We start from the raw sequence: 24,408 nt of genomic DNA, 5'->3' as shown, positions 1-24,408 counted from the left end.
TTTTGGTCCCTGAAAATAACAGGACCTCATGGCCTGAGGGAAGCACTCCCTTTAAGCCCAAGTCTGTATTTACTCCTTCGATTAACATGATTTCTAAAGAAACGCCTACGTCTGAAAAGGCTGTCCTCTGGGATTTTAATTTGATCTATTATCGGATGGATTATAAATATAACTAGAGCTTCAATTTCAACAAGGAAGAGTGGGACATCTTTTAGGGATAAGTCAATTATCATGAAAAAGGCAGACAGAAGTGGAGGGATCTTAGTTTGGGATATGGCCAAATAGGATGCAGAAGTATTAAGACAACTTAATAACAGTGACTTTTACCTGAACCTCAGAGGTGACCGTATAAGTGCAATGCAAAAGGAAATTGCTCTAATCTCGAGAAGAGGTTTAGAAGCGGGATGTTTGAACAAAAAAAAAAAGTTTGACTGGGGTGGCTCCAGTTCTGGGTCATTTTCCCTGTGGGAGTTGCTGCAATTGTGGGCCTACATCCCCATGTAACTATATTATAGTCAAACATGGATGATAAGAAGTCATATGACATGCAATTGCAATAATGTCATCTATGATAGTACATGTCCATGTAATGTCCATGTAACAAGACCTATATTGGGAAAACTTCCAGAGCTGTCAAATTAAGGATCAGGGAACATGACTCTAGGATGGTAGTTTGGTCGTTAATTTACTAATTGAAAAACACAGCCCTGAGGATTTTAAATAGTGGGCCATAGAGAAGGTATGTGAAAAGTGATGATATTTCCATAAAACCTTCACAGCAAAATTAATGGTGGCTGTACCAGACACAAGGCTTTATAAATGGGCTTGACAATCAGGAGGAATGGAATCAGCCGATATAAGAATCTTTTTTGGCTTGGCTCCCAAGAGCACTTTTGCTCTTTACAAACATTCTTTGGGAATGTATCTCTCATCAGTGTCTAATAATGCTTTTGGTGGGTGTGGTTGAGTCTTTTGAAAAACCTTTATTTGATTTACCACACGTTTCTGGTTTATTTTTATGTTACAGTATTAATGTTACAATATATTATATTATATTATAAATATAATAAATATGTTGAATGGTTACAAACCCTCAGATTCCTGATCTCTTTTTGAAGATATTAGTCCAAGTGAGAATTAAATAAAGGAGTAAAGAACAGTTGCACTCTCTAATATTTAAATAGCATTTTTGATCAGAGTTTGGCCTTATAAACATAAGGAAATAAAGAGTAGTTCCCTTTGGAGGTTTAGTTAATAATGGCCTTTTTCTAATAGAGACAGGAGGTCGATTAACACTATGCTGGTGCTCATTGTGAAGTGCCTATAAAGAACAGTGGAATTGTCTTTAACATCTACACACCATCTTTGATTCAAGTTTGACCCATTAGTGAGGGCTAGTTAATAATGGCCGCCAGACAAGGAAATAACGATTAGCTTCACCTTTAATATTGGCCTTTAGCCATTAGAGATAAGCCAGAGGTTAATATAATATTGATCCTCTGTGCAAACAACATTAATTAACAGGGTGCCCCTCATTGCAGTTGAAATGTCTTATTTCTATTTTTCTGTCCATATGCGTGTTTTAACTAGTAAGTACTGTGGCATTAAAGTAGCAACGGCTTATACGCTGGTGCTTGTTTTTGATGGCGTAGAGTCGACAACACGTCAAGGTTCATCTAAAATGACTGTTTGCCATCAGCGATAGGAGGCAGATTAATACGATGCTGTTCTTAATTGGGAAGTGCCCATAGCAACATGGTGCTCCAGATTGTAGCAGAATTTGTAAGGAGAATTGCTCTGTTAGCCTCTCTTCCGTTTCCTTCGTGTACACATGCGGTTGAACATTTAAGTACCACGGAAACAAAGTTACAGCAGTTTACAAGCTGGTGTCAGGTTTCGGATCGCAGAGTCTGCGGAAAAGCTTCGGGTAGGTGGACATTTTAGAGTAGGTTTAATTGTGTTTAATAGCATGTTGCTATGAGCATTTCATGATATCAACGTGGTACACTTTGAAGGTCGAAGAATTGGACCACTTTGGGTTTGGTCTCTGCCTTGGCTACAGACCTATGAGTGCATGGTTTTTATTAAGAAATAATATGCTTAGAGAATTAAGAGGGGGTCAGCACACATAGATACAGTTTTGACATTTATGGCGTGATTAAAGCTCTCCTATAAAAATAAACAAAAACCTTATAATGTTTACAGCGTAGATACGTAAAGTTCATGTAGACAGAGCAGAAAAATTGTCTTAGTTTGACAAAAGAAGAAGCAAGATTTTAAAGAACAGCTTGCATCTGTCCTCTCCGCCAGAAGAATTAAATATGCATTAAAAGGTAGGTGTGTTTCGGTTTTCCTTTGCCTATTTGGCGCATGCAATTTTAGGGACCACCACCAACTATTAGTGGTTGTTTACCCAAAACGTTTGGTCATGTTGTTGCAGAATTTGGTAACCTGTTTTTGAATTGAAGATGGAGGTGTTTCCCCATCACATAATTCAACAAAAGCGAATGGTAAATGCCCCAGTTGTGAATTGTCAATAGGTGCTAAAATGAAGTGCAAAGGCTGATGAACAGACAATTGTATGAATGAGGTGCTTTAATGGTATATATGTTTTATGTGGTCTCTAAAAACGATAGAGACTCTACAGTATGGTTTGTAAAAATCAGAAACAGAACAGGCACCTTCCTATGAAACAGGTGGGTCCTGAAGAAGACGGACATCAGTTCTAACTTTGTTCTAGAATAATCTAGATAGTTTTCTGTCGAAACTAGATGGAAGGTGATTATTTTATATTGTGGAGTTATCTGCTCCTCTTAACCTATAGAAGACAACTGTATAGAATGGTGGTTTAGTATTTTGAAATTGTATATTTCAATATTTATTATTTGATAGGATGTGTGCAATAACAAAATATTGTGTTTTGAAATTTGTCTAAAAAATAATGCGGCAGTGTCCATAGCAAAAAACTAGCAGATTTGCACACGTACGTATTTGCACTTTGTATGCATGTTTTTGCACATCTGATTTATGTAATATTATTGGTGAATGTTATGAAATGTTTTTGAGCCATTGTGTATGTGTTGTGGAATTGGTTTGTGTACTTTTATAATTCTTTATAATCAGAAAAAAAAAATATAAAACAAAAAATATTTACATTTGTGCCTGAACGGATCCATTGTCACTTTTGACACTGAGCCCTAAATTGAAAATTGAAAGTTTGTATGCTTGTGAGACACCACCCCTGTTAGAATTGGGGCTATCTTGAGGTCCAACATTAACTGGATACCAACAATATTCTAGGTGTTCGTCAGTCGGGTTTTCGAGCATGTCATGGTATTGAAACTGTCATTATTGACCTCAAATCCAATATCAAAAGCATTCTAGAGAAGGCACATACTGCCCTCCTCATGTTGCTCGATTTATCCACAGAATTCGACCTGGTGAATCATCCCATTCTGGAGGAAAGATTTTCAAATGTCGCAAATGTTTCTCATCCCACGGCCAAATGGGTTAACTCCTTTCTTTGTAACAGAACCGTCAAAGTCGTCATGTTTTTTCTTTTTTATTTCGCTTTTATTTTAGCACACAAAGCACTGCGGCATCTAGGCACTAGTTACAGTAAGTGTGTCTTACAATTGTTAGGTACAGAAACACGCAATAGTAGTACAGCGTAATGGTGTTAGGTGAAAGCCAACATTGACATGCCTCACTTACTGTTGCGGGGGCTACATCAGGCATGCAGACATCTTAGGATGGAATAGGTACAAATATTCAGACTGGCAAAGCCACACCTTAAGTTACGGGCGGGCTACATCGGGCAGCTGATATCAGGATGGATTAGGTGCAGGTATGCATACTGGCAGAGCCACACCTTATGTTATGGGGGCTACATCGGGCAGCAGACATCATAGGATGGAATAGGTGCAGGTATGCATACTGGCAGAGCGACACCTTAGGTTATGGAGGCATGGTGGAGTTACTTGATCGGAGGATACAATACCCAGTTAACCTGTGCCACAATAAATTTTATGGACGCTCTGATGTTAAATAACGAGGAGTAGTAATATTTGATTTAATAATGTTGGAATAAAATGACAAATATCTCAGGTGGATGATTTAGAAAGATTTAAAAAGTGACATTTTATGTATGGATGAACTGTAACTTAAAGTTTTGTTTTTTTTATGTATCAAAACTAATGTTACAATAATAAAAAAATAAAAAACAAAATATGGAGGGCTACATCAGGCAGCAGACATCATAGGACAGAAATAGAGCATTGCAGAGATGCCCAATGAGCAGGTTTAAGTCACTTCTAATTTCCACATTTTAGCAGAGTGCACACTACACTTGAGGATGTTTAATACTCAGGTTTACAACTACACCTAGAAACGAATCTCAATAGAGCACTAAAATCCAGCACAAATCGGCAATGTGCAGGTTAAGAAAAGTATATTTAGGGCGAGTCAGGAGCCACAGTTTGTGATAATGTGGCATAGATAATTGGAGCCATAAGTGGGCAGGGCAAATATGGTTGTATAGGTATGAGTACAACGTGAAGTTGCGCTAAATTTGATACCATTACGATGTGAATCACTGGTGGTGAGAGAGTCGTGCCCACCCCTCATAGACCGGTGGGCTACTTCAGATATGCAGGTAGCCAAGAAACACCATCAGTAAGGGTGCACCCTCTGGTGATGTGTAGATGTGGCGTATGGGTAAAAAGCATGAACACAAAAGGTGGTCAAAAGACAAATAGGTTACTGGCTGATGGTTATATAGCAGTAGTGGTGGCAATCAAGAGGCTGAAGTCAGGCAAGCACAACTTGCCAAGAGAGGTGCGAGCTGGGGAAATGTTAATGCGGTTTGGATGCCCGGACGACACAAAGAAACTTAGGGAAGACTCAATAAGTGGATCCAATACAATTAAGGGCAAACACAGGATGAGACGGCCGAAGCAGGGAGCCTGTCTAGGCAGGGTGGTAAGTACAGTGCAGGGCAGGTAAGGTGTTTGAGCAGTCACATAGAAAAAGATAAAGGCATTATATCAAGACGTTTCACATTGGCAGTGGTAAGGCGCGTGATTGTAAAGAAACCATAGAATATCAAGCTTCCTAAACTTCATTCACAAGCAGGAGCAGAGACATTATGGGTATGCGTAGAATAGCAGAGCAACAAGAGCATCGAGTCCGTAGGTAAAGATGAAGTCACGTTGTGCCGTTTATGAAGGCAGACACTGTTGGGTCGCAGGGTGCATTGGCATAACAGTGCAAACGCAAATGGGATCATAAAGGAGGGAAGCAGTTTGGTATCAACAGGAAAGTGGAGATGATTCTGTAGCTTCCCCCACTGCATTCCCTTGTGGGGTACCCCAGGGTTTGTGCCTTGCACCTACCCGTTACAACATATATACCCAATCTCTATTCGACATGTTGGATCAGCTGGGTGGCTGCTATGCAAATTATGAATACGATACCCAATTTCTCTTCCAATTTACCGGGGACCACTACATAGTCAACACGAAGGTCAACCAGATTTATTTTGGATGGCAGCCAACTATCTAGCCCTCAATGACACAAAAACTGAACTGCTCATTCTGGGTACCAGGCAAACATTCTACTTCCTTATGCCATTTTCTCTATCTCCGATTGTACTATTCGAGTGGTCCAGAAAGTTAAGACACTGGGGGTTTACTTGGTATCCATGAGTACCCACACTAATTACCTTAGATCCTCTTGCTCGTAATATCTCCAGCTTCTCAGACAAATTAATGCCATTTTGGCACACGCCATCATCTGTTCCAAGCTTGATTACTGCAATAGACTTTATCAAACCAACATTAACAGGCCATTCAAAATGATGCTGTTCGTGTAATTAGCAATCTTCCTCGACGGGAGCATGTCACCTCCTTCAGGCATTCGTTGCACTGGCGCCCTGTTCAAGACTGTATTAAACATAAGATTCTCTCATTTACCCATAGATCAATAAATGATTCGGCACCTGCCTATCTCACTGCCAGGACCAAGTTTCAAGAATTTAGAAGAGTCCTTCGCTCTCAGGGCCCCTTACGCCTGGAAGTGGGTCATTCAGCTAACAAGTTGCACAATGTTCGACATTGCGGTACCATCTCCGTGAAACAGCCTGCCTCTCCTTATTCGGAGTTTGCCATCTATTCTTTCGTTTAAAAAGAATCTTAAGACCTATCATTTTAGTTCTCTTCTGTCTGGCCTTGCTTGTTAGTTTCTCTCCTCTCTGATCTCTCTCGTCCTCCTTTTTTTCTGTTTTGTTGTTTGTTTGGTTTGTCCTCTGTTGGTGCTCTGAGGCCCATGGGTTTGTAGCGCCTATTACAAATAAATAATAATAATAATAGTAATTCAACCATGAAGGTTCAAGCATAAATCCTTCCTTGATGTCTCTAAAACATCTTATTTACCACCAAGCATTTAGTGAACTGCTTTGATGTTAAATAAAAACTGTCAAATGTTACAGCGGAAGATATCTAACTAGGTAATATTCTGTTGGAGCACATAGATATCATCTAATTTAACATACTTCAGTTGCAATTCCAAAGAGCAATTGTATTGTGTATTTCCCTCATGCATTGCAGAGGATGCAAAACTGCACACATCAATTTGCATGCAAGAAGCAACAACACAAACAAACTTGAGCATGCCCAGTGAAATTAGGGTGCGAGGCATTTCCTCTGGAGCCATTTCAAGAACGCAGAAAGGCACTTTAAACAACAATGAAGAATGCAATGCCACAGCTTTTTCTGGTCTCGAACCCTGGTTCAACATTCAGTTGGTTAAACCCCAACTAGGTAAATCTTCGTTGTAATGGTTAGAAAATTATACTAAGATGTCTAAAAGGAAACTGAGCCAAGATCAAGGCTGTTTCACGTTTATGTTCACTACCTCTTCTACCGGTGAGAAAATTCACCACATTCCCAGATCAAAGGTCTACTAATTGTTAACTTTGGTTGGGATGTGCATACGTATGGGGGCAAAGACAGTGGCGATAGGGAGGCCCACGTAAAAGATGTACCAGAGGAGAACAGGAAAAACATTCAAATAAATGTTATGGGCCAGTCTTGTGGGTAGTATAGGTAGATAGGTGCCCAGAAGCCAAACTATTTGCCTGGGCCAAAGGCTCAGGTGCAGAGGGGCGACCAAGGATACATAACTAACCCTAGTGGCTGAAGTGCTGGCCTATGACATAGTATCACACATCTATGGGGGTGGGTACTGGAATTGGAAATTCATTTCCCTACAAAAATGAGAAAAAGCTCCTGAAAGATCGCTTTTCGGGGGATGGACACATGGGCCATTTTACATGTCAAAGCAGCCGAGTGGGGGTGATGTGAGAGTGGAGAGTCAATGGAGGAAACAAGTGGCCGAAGAAAACAAGGGGACACAGGTAAGTGGGGTGAGGAAGGAGAGTGCAGGCAACTAGCGAGGCAGCCAGAGTGGTGAGTGCCACCGGAAATGGTTATAGGTCAAAGGATCGATTGCAAAGGGTCGAATGACAAAAGGTTCGAGTCAATAGTCTCGAAAACAAAAGGTTTGACATTTTTTTTTACCTACACGGAAACCCAATAATAAATATATAAATAAACAAATTCGAACCTTTGGTTTTCGACCCTATGGACTCTCACCTTTTGCATTCGATCCTTCACATCGGAAATGTACCAAAATGTCGACCACTTAACTGCGACTAAGCAGTTACAGCGACTTTGGTACATTTCCTTTTGCCGACTCCCATTACTGCGCCCAAGCAGAGCGAGGGTTGCAGGGGTGTCCCCCCTCTCTTCTTGGGCGCAGTAACATGAGTCAAGGGTTGTGGGGGTGTCCCCCGCTTACCATTGTTGTAAGCATGGGACAAGAACGTTTTTTTTTTTAACACAAGACACTACGCCGTCAGCTCCGACCCACGTACGTGTGAAGAACTGACACCATAGGGACAGTGGGGAGTCGGCGGCGCACACAGAAGGAGCCAGGGGATGCGGGAAAAGTGATCTATTTGAGCACTGTGCTGCGCCATAATTGGCGTCCACATTTTCATCGGTGCAGTTACGGGCAGCGCAGTGATGACATAGATTCGTGCCATCCTGTCAGCCAGCAGAATACATGTCCATTTCGTTTCTTAATGCCCAGAAGCCCTGCGTTCCGTGCGGCTTGCAAGATAGCAAAGTTGCACTCCAGGTGCTCAGAAGGAAAAATGTAGACAAGAGTTTGTTGACTGTATGATTTGCCAAGTGGCAATGCTCTGCTACATTTGGAGCATGTGCAAGCGTGATCGTAGAGTGCAGCAGAGACAAGAGCCTACTGTATGACTGGGATAACTGGGAATCCCCAGCTTGCAGCAATCTTCTCGAGTAGTGTGCTGAGAACCTAAGAAGCAGCCTCCAGAAGCACTCCGTGCAACATCTTTCATCCCAATTTCCAAACAACTGAAATCTATCCTTTGAAAGGACATCTCAGAGTCAACGACTAATCGGGACACCGCCATCATCCTCCTCCTGCGGCAATGTCACTAGATTACATGGTTACCCTGCTTCTCCCACCAAGACTGCTGCTTGGCTCACTATTCTGTTTTCCACCAAGCCTCATTCATTTGATTGGCTCGTTGGCCAGCTTTGTTCATGCGGGAACCCACTTCAAAGTCCTGGACTCTCCCTCCATCCAACTCTCCCCGATCTCAAACCATCCCGCAGCAACCCAATGTAAACGTCTTTGTTGGCAACATTCCCATTGTAACCGCACTAATTTCCACCCACACATCTTTTGAGTCTCAACCCACTTTTTCTTACTTTATTTCCAAATCCATTGTTGCCTAATGGACCGAGATTTACCGTCACCCTTTTATGCACTGTGGTTGCACTTCCTGCAGGGCCACTAGATTGTAATTTTGCAAATCACTTTCAGGAGTGACATGCAAGTGTTAGATTTTGCACACTCCTCCATTTGTTCATATTAGTGGTGTAAAGCTTATAATGGTGTTTCACACTCTGAAACCCATGTGCCCCGTGTACGTCCTTTAAAACCCCTTAAAATAAAAACAATGAAAGAAGTAGCTCAATTAAGAGAGGTGGGGTGGTTGGGTCCAGGTAAAGGCAGAAGTGGAATTTCAACTATAAACCAGCAGAGGACTGAGGGGAAAGTTATTGGGCTTCATTACAGTTTTGGTGGTATTCCGCTGGTAAATCCAGTGGGATTCCACCAAAACGGTAATATTGTTTCCGCCACTTGGAATGCCGGAATTACTGGCATATTCCAAGTGGCGGAAACGCTGGCAAATCCCCATGGGATTGACGGAATTACCGGCACTGGAATGACCGGTTCCGGTAATTCTGCCAATGCCAGTGGGGGTACGATTTACCTCTAGCTCTTGGCTGGCGGTAAATCTGTGCCCCCACCGGCAAACTCGTGTTTTGCCAGTGTGGTAAAAGTGCTGCCGGCAGAATTATCAGCGTTGTTGAAATATTCAAAAATCCAAAAACTGAAAGGACAAAGAAGTGCCATTCAGTTCAAGCAAAGAAGTGTGGTTAAGAGCATGGCTTTGTGGGACGGATTCATGAAAAACCAAAGGGGCATGACCCTTACCAGGAGAGTGGGGCAGGAACCAGAAAGAGGTTTGCAGACAGTGGCGACAGAGCAGCAGAGGAAGCTGGTCAACTTGAGCAAGAAAGACAGCGATGCGGGTGAAAAGGAAGCTGACACTGCATGTGAACAACATGTGACAGGCGCCAAAAAAGGGACTGGAAAGCGGTGAAACACCGTAGCACAGAGGACAGACTCGAGACACAGTAATCACAGCAAATTATCCTGTAACATTTTAGCAAGCAAATTTGGAAGGCCTGCAAGCAAATGTGAACAGGCATAACACTGAAAGCTTACCACAACCAAGTTTCATTTCCATGCACAATGCACACAATCCAAGTACACTTTCTTTTATTCACAGACCTGCAAATGTGCTCTGAATGTATGCAACAAGTTTATTTTTCATTGGGGTTTCAGTTTTCTCCTCTACCCCATCAGGAGAGCCAAGATACACTTAGACATGTGGATCATCAACCCAAGGCTTCTGCACCGTATGGATTCCAATACCATATTGGTGAGAATCACAAACAGGCTCATATAAACTCGTGGGAACCTTTACATACGAGAGCTACAGAAAGGGTAAGCATTCACTTACGCTTGATATCATGATGGATGACTCCCTTTGAGTGCAGGAAATCGAGTCCTTTCAGGACGTGCTTGGTCACCCAGATGATTTCAAACTCTCTCATGGGCCCACAGGTCTCCAGCTTTTCCATGACCGAGCCCCCTTCTCCGGCCTCCATGAAGAGGTAGATCGTCTCATCCCACAGCACCGCTCCAAATAGTTCAGCGATATTCTCATGACAGAAGTGGGCCTGAATTTCTATGTCTGCTGGTTTGAACTGTTCCACCGGGATCTGAAAAGGATAACAGAGAGGTGATGACTTTCAGGGCAGGCGATCCATTTATTAGACAGATGTTAGGTGAGGTATAGGGGTTGCTCCACAGCAGGAGGCAACCATTGCGCTCTTCCACATCCACTACAAAACCACATAAGAATTTAGAGTCCACCCGTGTTTATTTTAAATGGTGGACTTACCAAGATCCCATGGTTTCTCAGTTAGGGGAGTGAGTGCAAGGCGACATCTGCAAAATGTGGTCTTCAGGGGGGTTAACAAAACAAGTATTTTTGGTAAAACAAACACAAATGGTTGCTTAAATGCAGTTCCTTTTCATCCCAGAAGTGTTCTTCCATTGACCCCCCAATCTAGGAAATAGGGTGCGGCGGTGCATGCGATATTGCCAATCCCGGAAAGAGGGGACCGGTGGCTGCTGCCCTCCTGCTCAGCTGCCCACTCATTCCCAGGGCATAATGGGCACAGATGAATAGTGCCCCTGTCTGCACAGAGCCAGGAAGAGCAAGAGGGCTGGTGTTTAAAGAGGACCATTGCCACGCTGCGAGATGGCAACTAGAATTTCAGATGTTAGCAAAATTATACGGTATGTGTGCGCGTTCATAAAAATACTTTTTCTTTTTGTAAATTCGGGCTTATTGCTAGTGGGCAAATCACGAAGGACAGCACAAGGGCAACGTGCTGGTCTTGGAAGACCACACAGAGCAACAGAGGTTCGAATCCCGGACCCGCGCTTAGAAACCAAACTCCGGTATTAAGCGCGTTATAAAAAAAACTATTAAATAAAATAAATAAAGTGGGGGTCATATTTTAGGAGCAAGAGTTGCTTTTGTGAAATTGATCCCTTGTAGCTATCGTGCGAGGAGTGCCACTTAGGGACATTTTGCAGCTAACTTTAATAGTAAAGGGAAATTACTTTTCCAGCTCATGTTAGCACTTAGTGTTCAATGGTCCACGGCTTCGTGATGAATCTTGCACTATCGGCCATCTAACAGGCGGCATGAGCGCAAACATGATTACTCAGCTACCTGCCAAGCATTCTTCAATGAAGAAACGAGGAAGGAATGTCAACGCAGAAACAACGTGATCCATGAAGTCACGTGGCATACGGTAGCAGAACAAACAGTTCCAGTAAATTGCACGCAGAAATGGGCACACGCGACATCTTGTTCACTTCAAAATTGGTCAAGCAAGAGGTGGTGGGTGTCCAGCATCAGCAGGTTCGGCAATGTCCGAAGTGCAGGTCAACATGTTATTGTGGAGGAGTATCTTTTGGTCAAAATGAGACCGTTTTTGTGGCCAAAGTGGGCCTGTTTGAGGAGCTACTTCTCTGTGCAGCTGTGGTTTCGACCAATTCATTGAACAAATAGTTCTTAAAATGCTCAACTTGAAACACAATTGACCAGAAACTATCCCACTTGGGACCCTGTCACGAACGAAACGATTTGCAACTGTGGGACACATTTTCATGGCTGGCTGGGCCAGCTGCATGTCCCAATCCGACCCTGGATTTCAATGGCCAGACTCCTAGTTTAAATGGCATTCCTTTTGTTCAGGGGTAGAGCCAGGCCTGTGGCATCCTGGTGCCAGATTCTAGAATTATGCTCTGGTTTACAACTCCAATTGGCCACTGAACCAGCTGATTAGGGCAGCTGAGAATTGTGCTGCGTCCCCCCCCACCCACCCACTCAGCCCCGTTCCCTGTGAGTTAATTGAATTCAAGGCCACTTCTCAATTGATCATGTCTGGGGCATTTGCATTCAGGGAGCCGACAGTCTGGTTTTGGAATACGAGTTGCAATCAAGGCTCAGCGTCCATGAGAAGTGACAATTCAAAGACCGACCAGACCAGTTGTTGCTACTTAATTAAGAGAGCCATGTTCTCCCGTTAGGAGAGTACATCTATATATGACCGCGAAGTGGAGTGTGGGCTTTGCACATCTATATGCTCGTACCATGTGAACCTCTGATCACACGTACATTCTGGTTGCATCGAATATGCAATGTGGTCTTGCCAGGGTCGGACTGGGACAGGAAATAGGCCCGGTCACCCAAAAAAAAAGTGACCCACCCCTCGACTCACGACCCTTGACCTCTGATGACATCACCGGAAGTGATGTCATTTGACCCCACCCTAAAGTGCCATCACAGTAAGTGATGAAACACAACCTTTCACCCCTTGACAAAACAGGAAGTGGCATCAAATAGCAGTGTTCTCAAGTACACTAAATTACTGTGAATCCAAGCAGACGTCCAAGGCCAAATGATAATGTTATTGTATAGCACTTAACGCTTAAGCTCTTTTTTATAGAACAAATATGCATACAATATCACCCAACCTGTGCTGCAGGTACTCATTTATCGACCTAAGAAGGATGAAAGGTTTTTTGAAAAATGAACATTTTTTTTTTCTATTTTGTTTTTCTCCAAGCCGGCCCAGGCATGGCTAGAAACCGGCCCCCACTCCCCAGGGACGATTTCGTTCTATCTGACCCTGGGTCTTGCAACCCTCCATTGTGCCACAGACATTCACCCTGGGATGGTATCAATCTGACTGACTCTGTGTTACAAAGAACCGGAGTATGGGAGTCCAAGGAATGTTTAAAACATATATACACATTTCCCAGAAAGAAAGAGTATGAACACAGTGCCAAATCCCCACCTGGCAATCTGTTGATCAGGGCAATGAGCAGTCTTCGCTGATAGGTGCCATCCAGCTGAGAGTCCAAGAGAATGGCAACTGAGGAGACTACTCCTGCACCATTCCAGGTGGGCACTATGGACGCAAGGAGAAAGAGCGTTGGTGTTGGTTGTTGATTTGTGCCCGTGTGTGTGGTTATGTTCCAGAAACAAGTTCTTCTATCTTTGCTTCTGCCTTCTCTCTTCCTCTCCCCTGCTGATTTCTTGTCTGATACTGCACTGGTCACCTGGATACCCTCTGATTTCAGGCACAGGTCCCTTCCCGCCCCGTTGCACACCCGCACTGCCTCCCGGCAACGCATGCACTTGGGTCTGTATCTGTAACCCTACAGTCCTCCTACCTGCACTTTTGGACACCTGCTGTCTGCACTTACCCTTGCAGCTGCTACCTGCTGGCCGCACTTCTTGTTATTGTTTTGATCCCATGTACAGCACTGCCCCCTCCCCCTGGCACTTTTCCCCTCCCCTGCACTTGCGCTGTCTTAATGTCACTTGGCGTAGTAAGACCATTGTCTCTGGACTCCCTGTGTTCCCCCTTCATTGCCTCGTCGCGCCGTGAAACACTTGTGTGTAGGCGTGTTGCAAATGCTATATCATTTCATCTCTCACACGTACCGCCGTCCCTCTTCCTTCTGTAAACCCGAAGCACCTTGAAGTCACTCTAGCCTGGCACAAGCTCTACACAATGAAATGTCTTGAAATTAGTAAACCAACGCGAATTCAGTAAAGGGCGATTTTCTTTTCTTTCTAGTCTCCCCGACCCCAGAATCTGCAGGCGGGAGACGTGCCGTGTTCCCAAGCACATTCCTCATTCACAGAGGGATGCGCTGGAGAAAGAGGCAATGCTCGTGCCGGATGCGGTGGAAAGAGCCATGCGGGATGGCCTCTTGATACACCCCCAGCACGCACTCACCTGCCCCAGTAAATATGTTAATGGCTAGAGTGGTGCTGGCTATTCATATAACTTTCCCACCTGTCACACAGGGGTGGGTGGCAGCAGTCGCATTCAGTGCGACATGGCTTTAAAGGTTCATTACTGCCAATGCACAAGCACTCACGTGGGCTGAGCACTTTCCCCAACCTTCAGTATGGGGCCAGTGCGTGTCTAGGTATCAGGTGTACTCGGGATTTAGATATGCATGGAGGGGCTCAGCAGCCAGGGGTGGACTGGCCTTTAGGGAAATCTGGAGATTTCCCGGTGGGCCTCTGCACCCTGGGCCTCTTTTCTGTGGTATTTCCAAATGTTCTCATAGGAAAAGCATTGGGCTTGCTGAAAATGTGTCATATGGGGCCACTTTGAACTTTATTTCCAGGGCCTCTTTTAGTTCCCAGTCCAGCCCTGTCAGCAGCCTGTAACCCCCATCGCCCCCCCCCACAACTCCCCTCTCCCTGCACAGACGTTCTATCTGTGATGCGCATGCAGAGCGCCGTGACTGTAAAATCCAAAGAACACTTTTCAGGCCAGTCCAAGTTGTGAATTGGCCGCAAAGTCTGATGCTAAACGCTGCCTTTTTTGTTGAAGCCCCCAAAAGGCAAGATCAGTTGCACCATGAAATCCTAACAATTATAGATGGAATATGTGAGCCAACACATCCTAATAATTGCGAATTGTATGTTGTTTGGAGATTTGTAGAGAGCACACGCTCCCCTGCAAGGGCATCTTGGCACTATGAAAAGAAATCGGATACCGGTGTTAAACAAGCCTGACATGAGCCAAGCCTTCGTATCCCTCTTAAACTGCAGCTAGTAAGCATAGTTTTGCATGACTGTAGCCAGCCTTTTCATCTGGGGAACACTCCATCTGCTTTTGACTTCTCTGCGCCAATTGAAGGAGTGCACCAACTTTAGACAAATCCGCCGTGACCACAGCACAAAAGGAAGCAGTCCAGCCTAAACTGCTTGCTTGCTAGACTACACTACCATTGCACAGGATCACAAGCAACCCGGACTGCTAGCTAGACAATTTTCCAGCGGCTAATTGCTTTGGCTAGATCATTTACATCCATCATTTTGGTGGTTTCAGGCGGAGGGGTTCAGACGAAGGATACCATCACACTCTCAAGAGACCTTGGCTGCACCTGTGACATCGTGTATGGGAGTGCCCGTGTTCCCATCATGGCTGCCTTACTGCAGGCTTATCCCCCCTACCCCCAGTCTGAGATTTCATGTAGGTTCTGGGGAGATGGACAGGCACCAAGGGAAACGGGTGATACAAACTGGAACATTCAAAAGGTTACCCATGACTGAAGAATGGGGGCAATAGGACGTAAAGCCAACTAGTGATCTGGGTGGATTGGAAAGGTGTGGGCAATGAAAGAGCGGGAAAGGGTGGGAGAAACTGGACAGCATGAAGGTTCACAATGGAGAGCCTCTGGGGACGGTGGGAGAAGCGAGAGGGATGGATGGGCTGGAGAGAGGCAGAAATGAGAGAGGTGAAGGGGGGAGAAATCGGGAGCTGGTCCGGGTGGGGGAAATGCAAGAGTCAGAAAGTTGGTGAAGAGTGAGCTGGAGATTGCAGGGAAACGGATAGAGCAAGAGAAAGCACAGAGCTCTGCAGGATGGAAGCACGAAGAGCTGGGAAAAGTGTGAAAAGTGGGAGCTGGAAGATGGGGGAAATGCGAGAGCTGAAGTGGCTGAGAGTGATACGAGCTATGAGTGAGATACGGGAGAGTACAAGGGAGAGCGCTGGAGACAGCGCGCAAAACGGTGGGGTTGAAGGCAGCCAACGAGGTGCAAGAGTTGGATAGATTGGGAGACTGTGGAGGGCATGAGACTCGCGGGAGAGTAGAGAGGTGGGCGAGGTGGAGCAAGCGACTATGGGTGCAGAGTCAAGAGAGAGGAGTGCTGTATAGTGGTAAGAGATTGAGAGGATGGGAGAGATGCGGGGGAGGAAGGTGGAGGACTTGGAAAAGGTAAAGGGGGATTGGAATGGGTGCTGGATGGGCAAAGAGACAGAGGGCAGACTTTGCAAAGGGGAAGGCAGGAAGAGTGAAATCCCTAAATCAGAATGTACCGGAATTTATATCATTTAAATATTAAAGAAAGAATGAGACTATTGGGAATATTCCAATTGCCCTCACACTTGTCCATGTGGACAGGGAGCCTCAAGGCCCACCCAGTACCCCAGCTTTATGATTGGTTATTTATAACGTGCTTAATACCAACAGGTTTCTAAGTGTGGACCCGGGGACCGAACCTGTGGTGCTCCATGTCATCTTGCTTCCAAGGTGAGCAAGTTTCCCGTGAGCTATCCTCCCGAAACAGACCGATGTTCTTCAGCTTTTTCTGAGCATTACTGAGGTTAAAGCTGCCGGTTGGGTTAGAACCAGCATGAGCTGCAGCTGACGCATGAAGAAAAGGAAGGCCCCGATAGAATGCATGACTATCATTGATCACTCCGCCGCAGACTTCATCAAGGTGCCAGCAGGCACGGCTCTTGGGAGGATCGCGGCTTCCCCTTCTCCCGCTCCCCCTTTTTGTGTTCTCCATATTCTCCTTCACGCGACCAACTCTCGGTTCAGGCATTTCTGGCAGGCAGACTGGCACCCCCAGAGTATCCTCTTGGTTTACTGGGAGGGACATTTAAAAGCTTTCTGGTGAAGAAGTCTGCACACTTCAAAGGCTAAACATTTCACTTCCTAGTGTGGGTTCAAATGTTTATTTTTATTACAACAAAAAACAAACATTGTTTCTGCTAAAATGTAAGGAAAAACTTCTTTGGTTTTGGCGTACAAGTGGCATTGTAAGAGGAAACCATTGCATTGGACTTTACTTAAAAGGGAGATGGTATGGCATGCGAGGAGGGGCATACAGCTTGTGGGTGTATTTCGGTTATTTAGCCACCCATTGCCTTCCTAGGGCCAGGATTCTCGCTGTGGCCAGTCCCACCCGCTAACTGTTTTCCCACCAAACCAGATCCTCCTGGGATCTCTTTGATCTCGCTTTGTCAAGCAGTTATCAACCCTTGGCCTGCCACTGTTATTTCTAAGCGGTCTGCTGTGAGTCAATGTATTCATTGCAGCTGTTACAGCTTTACTGGTGTAATAAAAATCTGTTGTAACGAAGTCCGATTTCATCCACTTGTATGTGATCTGTTCTTTGCACTGAAGCCCTTTGTTATAAAGAAGCATTGCCAAAACCAATAGTGTTGGCTTGTGAATAAGTATTAGATCGGCATTTGTCAGGCACTGCTATCATATGTTATTGAATATTTAAACTGTGGTGATCCCCAACATAGTGGTCTTGTGGCACCTGGACCTTGCCACAGAGGTAGCATAGTGTGATGTCGCCATACCTTATGCTGTGAATGGGAAAAGGGAGTTTGGGGTGTGGTGGAGATAAGAAAGGGGTCTTTGCCAGCAGACGAACAAATACAGAAGGGCAGACATTTGTGGGATGAGGAGGATATAATGGCTGTGGTGGTATCGACGTGCATTTCTTACCGGCAAATAGTTATCGGTAAGCATGTGAGAACAGTTTAAAAATGAAAATCTCGGTTCAAAACAAAGGCTTTACTGTGATGGCAATTATTAGATTAGACGACGCATGGTACTAGATGTAGTTGGTGTGTGGTCGCATGATGGACTTAAGATGTGCTGAAGAGGGCCCTTGCATTGTGGAGGCATCCCCCTCCGCCTGCCTTCCCCCGCCCCCCCCCCCCGACTAGTTTGTAAGAAACGCTACTTGTGTTTGGGGAGAGAATTGGTTTTGCCAAGCCAGCTGACAGATCTGTCGGAGCCAAGAGTTGGACGGACATGTGTAGATGAATGTGTGAGCAAAGCATGAGGTAAGTAGAAAGGGAGGGTAACAAAAGAAACAATGAAACAGAGTACAGTGATATTAAGTTCCCAAGCTGTGAGCTGCGTACAATTCATCATAACTTTAAGGTAGCTTATCTATACAGATAAGGAATGGAATGTCCCTACGTGCAATAGTCTTTCTTTTAAACCAATGCATAATCCAGTCAGTGCGCTTTCACATTCCACCCGAAGCTAGACTGATGAGGGCCTGAAAAGGCTACTCTGAGACCATGATGCTCCTTTACATAAGCAACTCAAAACACCTAGAGCATGAACTGCACAGGATAGTTATTTTTAGTGGTGGTGGGCTAGATGGGGCCTAATGAAGCATGAGTCTGTGCAGTATTTATAAATAGACATAAAAAACAAAAATAATTCCTACTTTGTGGCAGAGTGGACAGTTTCTACAGCAAATGAGACGCCTAAATGACTTGAGACTTTAAGTACTTGTTGAGACGACGTAGATCTAAAATCAGCCTCCACCCCCATCTTCGGTCGAACTAGAAAGTATCTAGAATATACTCTAGAGCCCCAGAGTCGCTGAGGACAGGCTCTATTGCCCCTTTCTGTAACATGGCCCGCGCCTCCTGTAGAAGCTGAGACCTGTGTAGTTCTGGCAGCTGAATCGAAGGGATACGAGAACACTTGCGTTGGAAATCAAAGTGTGCCCCTGATTGAGAGCATCCAGCACCCATCTGTTTGTGGTGATCTTTTCCCATATGTTGACGAACTTCGCCAGCCGGCCTCCTACTGGGGTGCGTAAGTGGGGGCCCGGAGCCACAGCCGGTTCAGGCCTGCTTGGGGGGAGGTGTTTTGCTGTGCGGAAGGCTCCGCTGCTGGCCTCCCCTGCCTTCAGGGTGCCCCCTGTACACTTGAGTGGAAGAGCGTGAGGGCTGCTTGTAAGGGGTACTATAACCCTTTGAAGATCTTCCTGGTTTTCCTCTGTAAGAGCGAAAGGAAGAGGATTGTCGCTGCTGCAAAGTTCCCAGTGAACGTGCCGTCTCCGTGTTGGTCTTCATCGCCTGTAAAGACTCGTAGACTGCCTTTGCAAAGAGGTTTTCCCCATCAAATGGCATATCCAGCACCTTTGTCCGAAAATCCTGTCTGAAGTCCGTAGCCTTCAACCAACCTTGACGGTGCAGAGACACCACATTCCCCATCTGGCAAAAACCTGTGTCTTCGATGTCTACCGCCATCATGATGCCGTGATCCGAGGCCACCTCACCTTCCTGAAAACGCTCCAGTGCATCGACCTTCTAATCCTCGGGTAGGAAGTCCAGGATAGGGCCCAGCTTGTACCAGAGTTCCCGGTCATAACGGGACAAAATAGCTAGTGCGTTCACTGCCTTTATGGTAGAGGCTGCCGTGTAAATTATCCTCATGCCCACAGCATCCAGCTTTTTCCCCTCCTGGTCCAGAGGTATCATGGCTGCCAATGACTGGCTCGCTGAGCGTTTATTGCTGCTGCCGAATCCGGCGGTGGCTGAGATCTTAGGCACCTGGGCGCTGAGTCGGGTACCCTGTACTTCTTCTCCAATCCATCCCGTTTCATCAGGGCTGCACTTGGATTCTTTATAAGGGCTAGGTCCTCTTCCCAGATGTCATCCAGAAAGGGGACGGACATGGTGGTCTTCCTCCTCGACTTGTGTCATTGGTACAGGAAGCCTTCCTTCTTCGTCTCCTCAGGGACTAAATGAAACAGCTCCAAGGCCCTCGAGGTGACCAAATGAAAAGATCCAACTCCGTCTGGAAGGGAGACCCAGTTTGCAGCAATCGTCGGTACCAGTAGCCGTGGTAGCTGGGTCCATGCCTGTGTCCGTGTGTGGATCCCGAGCTTCGGTAGTAGTCTTGTCCTGACGAGGTGGTGGTGGCGGCACGGTCAGATGATGCTGAGAAACTGAGCCCCCTTGGAGTTTCTCTTCCGTGGGGGTGGGAGGGGGTTTAACTTCAGAGGCTCTGGAGGTGCCGGCTCTGACGGCAGCATCCTCAGTTGGATATTGGTGACCAGTGTGTGCAGGGTGGATAAAATGTTCAGAGACACGTCCCTAGGTCTAGGGGTAAATGGAGCCAACGGAGTTTGATCCGGGCTAATGTGCCTCCTCTTCTACACCGGGGACTGAGGTCCTCCCTCAGGTTCTCCCCCTCTGTGGTCCAAGCGGAATCCCTCATTAGGATCTTCGTCCTCATCGGTACTAGAGTAGATCTGCTCAGGTCTATCCTCAGTAGGCTGCTTGTCCGCATAGCTGGGAGGCTCCACAGGTGGGACCGGTTCCCTCTCCCTCTCAGGAGGTTGTTGGGCCGGAGCGGCCACCTGGTCTGTCCCTGGCGCTGGTTCCTTCGCCGCTGCTACCACTGCCGTATCCCGCATTGGGGGCAAGGACACCTGCTCGGCAGCCTCCACCTATTTCCTGGACCCGCTCCCTTTCAGAGCTGTGGTGGACATCATTGATTTAGACGACAAAGTGCTTGCGGCTGTCAATTCTGTTGCCTTGGCCTTGGTTGAAGCCTTTGCTGGCTTCGGCGAGTCCTCCCCAGACTTTTCCCCTCATCGGCCTATCCGCATACACACAGAGTTTGGATGGGGTTAGCGTATTTCTCTTCAAAGACGCTCCTTGCGTTGGCAGGCTCACCGTGGAGGATGATGGTGATGGCAAACACCTTTTGCCCGACTCGGGACCCGCATCAGAGGCGAACCCAGCGGAGCTAGCCTTGCGCAGCTTGGCCTTCTCTTGGACCCCTGCACACGGGACGTCCTCAAAGTATCTCAAACTCCTCTCAGATGAGGCTTGACCCTGCCCCGAGGCTGCGTCAGAGGCCTTGCTCGACTTGGAGCCACACCGACAGTCTGCTGTATCTGTCTTTCTTAGTTTTCTTCAAGAAACCACAGCATACCTCGCATCACTCCATCATCGTGATCCGGATTCAGGCAGTACAAGCATTTATGGTGTCAATCTTCGACAAAGAAATTTCTTAAACCACACACTGCACAGAGTTTGAAGAGGCTGCAGCCTAACTTCTTCTCTTCAGCCATCCTGAAAGAGCGCGAAGAAGGCCCCAAGGCCAGACCTTCACAAAACTTTGATGATCTGATGGCGGATCAAGATCTTCACCGGTAGCGGAGCCCCCCGCTGCCGGTCCCTATCCTTTGTCGAAGACTATGAAGCAAAAGAAAAATGGGTGCAAAAATGTACGAAAAAAATAAGAAATGAGCTTGGAGAGAAATCTGAGGACTCCCAAAACTGTGCTGTGAAAATCTAAAGATGGCCACCAGGGGTGGAGCATAGGGAGAGGACGGTCATTGGATGGGGGCAGCATGACCCAGAGGACAGTGATTGGTTTAGAGGAGAAATACAGTTTTAAAGTGAAACTGTTTTTTTGTTTTGTTTTTTAACAGAGGATTCCCAGCCTGACATGGAATATTCATGGGCATGTCAATCCATGCCAGATCCCATGCTGGAGAAGATGTGTTTAATGGGTGGTGCTGTGCAGCCTGGCAAAAACACTGACCAGTTATTTTCTTTTTGTTATGTTAAGTTGCTTTGTTTTTGAACTGCAACACTCACCACCATTAGTAGTTTCAAAGAGCTTAATCATTGTCCGATGCCGAGGTGATCACACCATTTTCCAGCTGTTCTCATTTTATGGCTGGGTACTATCGCTATGACAGTGCCTGGGAAATGCCTGTCCCAGGACTACACAGAAGCCCAAACAGTTGGCTTTGCAAATACTTTTTTTGGGAGGGTTGGAGGGCCAATGGGGTTGGGGAGGACGCAGCGGGACAGGCAAGGTTTCCATACGGGGTGTCACGGGCTATGTATCAGTGTTTTTTTATTGTTAAATATAGGCACTCTGTCTGGCTTCCATGGCCTAGTTGCTAGACTGATCTGAAAATAACAAAACAATCTACACCGTCTTCTGCAGTACGTCGGTTGGCAACGTAATGCCACAACTTGCTTTGCTCTAGAATTCCATTTGAATGGTGTCATCAGTAGGCAACAAACTAATTCGCGGCTTACAAATAATAGCTTAATGGCTGTTTTTTTTTTTGTTTTACTTATGTTTAACAGCTACGAGAAAGGAAACAGTCTTGCCACTCGCACCAATAACAAAGGTTCTACTGTATACAGTGAAAGACATTCCGGAGAGGGAAGTTACCAGTCAACATACCAATTTGCATGCCATTCGCGTTCTTGTTTCCCGGTCTTGAGCCAAGTGCACTTTCCCAAAGGCTCCTTGAGGAACGAAACCAGAGCCAATGTTCCGGTACGTCAGTTTCCATGGAAACAGCAGCACGTCGTCGTGAATCCGATAGCGTCCACCTTTGACAGTGATCATCTAGAAAAGGATAAAGAAACAGGTGACGGACTAGAAGGCAAGACCTGCTATGAATAAATGACCCCGCTTACAAAGGAGACACGCAACGTGGTAAAAAAACATTTTTTTAAAAAAAAGGGTATCACACGGGCAGTGTGATCAACCGTCACTTGAACAAAAGTAGGATCCTTCAGTCAACAAACACATAACAAAAGACTCAATATGTGCACGTACCTTTGAGCTGGCAAAGGTGAGCACGTGCACTTTCCGGTATATGCAAACATATAATGTTAAACTAGCAGCTGCCACATGTTCTAAAGAACTAACAACCACGGTAGCACGGGTTCGCAAAATGCACTGCTTGGCATCCAGCATGGTGGTACCGCCCCGTTACCACAACCGTTCCACCAGTAGGCAATGGTGGCATGATTGGAACTCTGCATTACCACCGGCAAGTGTGGTAATATAAACAGTGGGAAAATAATCAAGTGTACGCATATTTTTCGGCATTTTCAGCAGCAAATTTAATTTGTTCAGTTGCAAATGTGCATCGAATCTGGGATATACCAGTGCATTGCTTTTGGCGGCATTTGTAGTTAGCCACAGGTAGTTGCAATGCTACCATTTCTGAAATAGAGTGTTTGCCCGGGATCACATGTCGGCACTGCAATGCAATTCCTACACCACCATTACCAAGTTCTTTCCCCCCAAAGCAGCTTCTGAGAGATTCGTTTTGGGGGCTCTGCACATCAACAAAGACAGGGCTTGAATCCCCTCGCGTGCTCATCGCTTGACAGTGTTTAATGCACGCGCATTCAAGGCCATCATCTGGAAATATTGGCCGGTGCTCAAGCCCAGTGTGCCCACAGGGGGCCTTATCCCTCGGGAGTGCAAGGTACGCGTGTTTCTTGCGAGAAAGGCCACAGCACAGGCCTTAGTAGAACTGGAAAATAGAGGGAAACGGTCGTGTAGAGAAGTATCCGAGAGGACCCAGTCTCTTGTCAGGTGCAAGCGGTGCTTTGCAGAGTGGCTCTCCTCACTAAACAAGCACGGCAGGAACGCACCTTGCTGACCCTTTGTACTTCCGCATAATACGCGCCAGCATTTTGTTTTCAGTGGAGCTGGCACGCCATCAGCTCATTGTTCAAATAGTGCAGAGAGGGGGTGGGACACAGAGAGGGCTGCGCCCAAGGGTGTAGGGACCAGGATAAGAGAGCAGAGGAGGATTCCTGAGGAAGGTAAAAGGCAGGTAAAGCACGCATTGTTCATAAATATTCCCGATTCCTTACCCATGCCTTGCACCGGGTCATGGGTTCTGTGCAACCGTGAACGGCACATCCACATTGCATGCAATCACTGACTCAATGGCAAAACAGATGTGCTGGACCCTTCTTAGGACCACCCTCCCCTCTTACTGCTTAAACTTCATTAGGGGGTAGCAAGGCCGACACTAGGGTGTGTGAGGCGGCCTGGGGCATCAAAAGAGGCCTGGGGCCCACGAGTTTGCATATGTGCTTAGATCACAGGGACCTCACAGAAATAGACATCACTGAGTGCGACATGAGTCTTCGGTACTCGAAGCGATCATGGAAAGTTACATTAAGCCACTTCCAGGTGTAAGCCAAGAGACAAGCTTTGTGCCGTCCAAACCCGCTGTAATTAAAAATAGTATTATAACTTATGGGAGCAACGCCATGGGTGCGTTTTTTTGGGTAACTGACAGTTTGAATTGAATCACTTCTAAGTTTGGCAGCTAAGACACAGTGATATGATTTGATGTACGATATGTCATTTATAACGTGAGATAAGGTGAGATACAATGATTTGCCCAGGATCACAATTATTATTGCTGAAGCCAGAATTTGTGGCCAATCCATTACTTAAATACTTGACCATATATCTTCCAAGCTGTACTTGGTGGAAACGGTATCCAGTGAAAATGTAGACAACAACCATGTAGTCAGTGTAAATGTCATGGTGAAAATACCTCAGCAGTGAAAAAGTTGGCAAGCAAAAAGTAGTCAAAAAATCAACTGAAAAGTAGCCAAAACTGTAGTACTACTAGGGTAATACTGCTAGGGTAATATTTAGGGTTAATGAGGGTTTTGTGGGCTTGTGCTTGCCTGGTTTAGGGTTAGAGTAGGG

General features: G+C 45.8%; 1 protein-coding gene across 1 annotated transcript in view; it reads right to left on the bottom strand.

Moving 5' to 3' along the window:
* The window catches only part of MAP3K8 (mitogen-activated protein kinase kinase kinase 8), a 111,154-nt gene that overhangs the window by 34,106 nt on the left and 52,640 nt on the right, over positions 1-24,408 (bottom strand). Inside the window, exons 3-4 of the mRNA XM_069648090.1 lie at positions 22,117-22,284; positions 10,193-10,454 (exon numbers count right to left, since the gene is read on the bottom strand). Of these exons, the coding sequence (XP_069504191.1) occupies positions 10,193-10,454; positions 22,117-22,284 (430 nt within the window). The remainder of the gene's footprint in view (positions 1-10,192; positions 10,455-22,116; positions 22,285-24,408) is intronic.

This window comes from Ambystoma mexicanum, chromosome 2q (assembly GCF_040938575.1).
Source record: "Ambystoma mexicanum isolate Mex_15411 chromosome 2q, UKY_AmexF1_1, whole genome shotgun sequence".
NCBI classification, from domain to species: domain Eukaryota; kingdom Metazoa; phylum Chordata; class Amphibia; order Caudata; family Ambystomatidae; genus Ambystoma; species Ambystoma mexicanum.
This window is presented reverse-complemented; position numbering and strand designations above follow the sequence as displayed.